Here is a 3,691-nt window from a genome sequence, read left to right as displayed (position 1 = left end):
AAAAAAGATGTCGCGGAATTTGTGGCTAGGTGTTTGACTTGCCAGAGGGTAAAAGAAAAGCAATGAAGACCACAAGGCAAGATTCAGTCACTTGAGGTACCGGAATGGAAATGGTAATCAATTTCTATGGATTGCATCGTAGGGTTACCGAGGACTCAGTAGGGTAACAATATGATTTGGGTTATCATCGACCGTTTGACCAAGTCAGCTCATTTTATTCCAATGAAAGATACTTGGAGTAAGATTCAATTGGCTCTAGGATACAGGAAGCATGTGGTACGGTTACACGGGGTACCGAAGGATATAGTGTCGGATAGAGTAGCGAGATCCATATCACGGTTTTGGCAAGAGTTGCAGGAATTGATGGGGACTACCTTAAAGATGAGTACGACATTTTATCCTGCGACAGATGGTCAAACTGAGAGAACTATCAAGACTTTGGAAGACATGTTGCGAGCTTGTGCGATGGAATTTGGTGGGAATTTGGTGGGAGTTTGGGGGATAGACTGGACCTGATAGAGTTTTCATACAACAACAGCTATCACACGAGCATTGGGATGACATCCTTTGAGGCGTTGTACGGGAGGAAGTGTAGGAGTCCGATGTGTTGGGATGATAGCGCTGAAGCTGTGGTTTTGGGACCACAGATGGTACAAGTTATGGTTGAGGAAGTGCGTTTGATTCGACAAAAGATGAAAGCAGCCCAAGATCGGCAAAAGAGTTATACGGACTTGCATCGAAGAGACATTGAGTTTGCAGTGGGTGACAAGGTTCTCTTAAAAGTGTCACCTATGCGGGGTGTTATGAGGTTTGGCAAGAGAGGTAAATTGAGTCAGAAGTTCATCAGTCCATATGAGATTTTGGCTCGGGTTGGAGAAGTAGCTTATCGGCTAACTTTACCACCATCTCTTGAACGAGTGCACAATGTGTTCCATACGTCACAACTTCGGAAATATGTGAGTGATCCGTCACATGTGCTCGAAGTTGAGAATATCGAGTTGGATAAAGCTCTAGCTTATGCGGAGGTACCAAAAGAGATACTGGATCGTAAGGTACGTGTAATACCCCTTATTTTATTACCTTGGTCAAAGGCTAATCAACGGTTAATAGGTAAATATCAATACTACAAAAAAATGCATAAGAGACCGGTTAAAAATGGCATAAGAACCCGGTTTATAACCGGTCTATATCTCACAGGTGTCTTAGCCTAAGAGACCGGTTATTTGAACTGGTTTATTTGGTTATACCAAAAAAATCGGTTGTCACTAAAAACTGGTTTCTTTAATTAGTGGGTGGGACACCAGTTATTGGTCAAAACCGGTTTCTTTGATATCATCTTTGGAACCAGTTTTAGACTAAAACCGGTCTCATTGATATTACCTTTGAAACCAGTTTTGGACTAAAACCGGTCTCTTATATTTTATCTAAAAAAAATAGAATTGTAAAAAGTCAAGACGTACAAAATATTAATGAAAAATTATAATTACTAAATAAAATGTTACAATTATTAGATTACACAATCACCATCAACTTCCAAAAGCAACCAAGCTTACAATAATTATAATTAGAACGTATAAACTAATAATAATCTCCAATTATAAAAGTAATAAATATAGCAAAATAATAACTATCAAGTCAACTTTGTCGTTGAAATCAGCTAATCTGTACCCAAACTCGAAGTCATCACACTAATGACTAGCCTCACGCTAGCCTCGCTCCTGCACGAAGGGAAAAAAAACAAGCAGCAAAAACAAAATTCTTGTAGATACCTATTGCAAGTTGCAACATGATATTCAACATGTAGAGCTAATTTTCGAAATGGAAAAACTTAATTAAATGAAATGATATTGTACTTCATCTTAAAGTTTAGTGCCTGGTAGCAGTTTCTAGTACTCCTGATGTTCAAAGAGTAACTTCACAGATGAGACCATAATTAGTCAACATTATTGCACGTGCAATTAGCTTAACCTTCCATTCAAACGAAAATTAGTATAAAATGAAAAATTCTTACTACCTGTCAGTTAGCTTTAAGTATAAAACGAAAGATGAGACTACTGACATTGAATAAATTTTTAGTCCACAACATAAATTTCTAGTCCACAAGATGCTGAAACACACCTGAAAGCGGCAGTGACAAACAGGCTCACATGGATCACATCAAAACAGTTACTAAATAATTTGTCCATCCCGTATACCATCTGGTATCGCCAGTTTGTGTAACGGCCGAGGAAAGCTCCATAACCAAGGGCATTCGTGTTTGTAGGCGGTATTTGCGCAGAAAGCCTGTTCATTGAATCGAAAATTTCAAGATCTATACAAAATAGCACTAAAATTACAAGAATATTTCAAAGGCTTCTGCCTATTAAAAACAAAGTACCCAAACTAACCTTCCTTGCTTATTTCTGGCACAAATATTCGCCAAGGCAGATTGAACAACCCCTCCTATGAATCCCACCAGACTGAGTTGTACAGCTTTCCAAACAAATGACTGAATCCTTTAACGAACATCAAATCGCCCGTGACGGTAGCTTGCTTCAAAGATATTGTTTGGGAGCTTATGCAAATTGAATCTGGAAGTATTTGCAAACGAGCAACAAGGAGAAAGGGACCAAACAAACAGTGAGTTGCAGGCAGCGACGGTTAGAACATTTATTAGTGCCAAATCCCATTCTTAACTCATTCTGTCTCGGACGAAAAAAACGAAATGTTTGAAATGCAATCATCTTTCTGTGATACAGCAACTAAAAGGAGAATGTGAATGTTATAGTTGTTCGAGGCGGAAGAGTTTAAACATAACAACCAACATTATTTGAGTGCCTAGCCCTTGTATTACAAATATTGTTTCCGAGTGATTCATGATGAAAATTAGGTAAAGAAATGCAACGAATAATTTTACTAGATATTTGACAATAAAAAGAAAAGCAAATAGTTTGGTGAGTCATTATGCTTGACATTACTAGTATAAAACGAAAGATGAAACCACTGACATTAGTAGTGAACATTAATTTGCAAAGGTAGAGCTTGATTTTTGGTCTTCATTCCACTTTCTAACAATGGTGTTAAGGTCACTGACATTGAATCAATTTCGTTGAACAGCCAACAATTCTTGCTAAAGCTCTTTAGCATTCATTAGTTTCAAAGCTTAATTCAAACCAAAATTATCGTAACTTCCTAGTGAACAAAATAAAGCAAACCCGTGCAGATAGCATAACATACTATCGTTTGAGATCATACTTTTCAAAGTCATATAAGAAAAACTTATAGTCCGTTTTCATACCTTAGACAACCCCCATGCTCTCACTAATAGAAGTATCATATATAATCCAGATGAATAGCCAGAGAAGGACGCGAATTAGGATTCTGAAAATTGATCTCGTCTCGGTGGTCAGTCCTAATGACTTTATCATCAGAGCTCGGAACAAAGTACGGATATGCTCTTGTACTCACTCTTTCTCTGATTCATATCTACACTCCAACATTTTAACAAATAAGTGAAAAATACAATCTGAGCTTGAATAAGGTTCTCCAGTGAACCTGGGAAACTAAATATTTATTCAAAAATACTCCGTATCCTACCTAGCTTGTTAGATGCTTGAAGTTATACTCATACTAATGAGCAATGAGCATCGGGTGTTGTATAGTTGTAGTGCTACTATGATTACTTATAACTAATAATAGATGGACAACAACA

General features: G+C 37.5%; 1 protein-coding gene across 1 annotated transcript; it reads left to right on the top strand.

Moving 5' to 3' along the window:
- Positions 1-602: 602 nt before the first annotated feature.
- Positions 603-1,206, top strand: LOC141588484 (uncharacterized). Its single transcript, XM_074409925.1, has 2 exons — positions 603-1,052; positions 1,198-1,206. The coding sequence occupies exons 1-2, from the start codon at positions 603-605 to the stop codon at positions 1,204-1,206; spliced, it is 459 nt and encodes a 152-aa protein (XP_074266026.1).
- Positions 1,207-3,691: the final 2,485 nt, after the last annotated feature.

Source organism: Silene latifolia, chromosome 6, assembly GCF_048544455.1.
Source record: "Silene latifolia isolate original U9 population chromosome 6, ASM4854445v1, whole genome shotgun sequence".
NCBI lineage: Eukaryota > Viridiplantae > Streptophyta > Magnoliopsida > Caryophyllales > Caryophyllaceae > Silene > Silene latifolia.
Note: the sequence above shows the minus strand (reverse complement) of the source record. Positions and strands in the feature narration are given on the sequence as shown.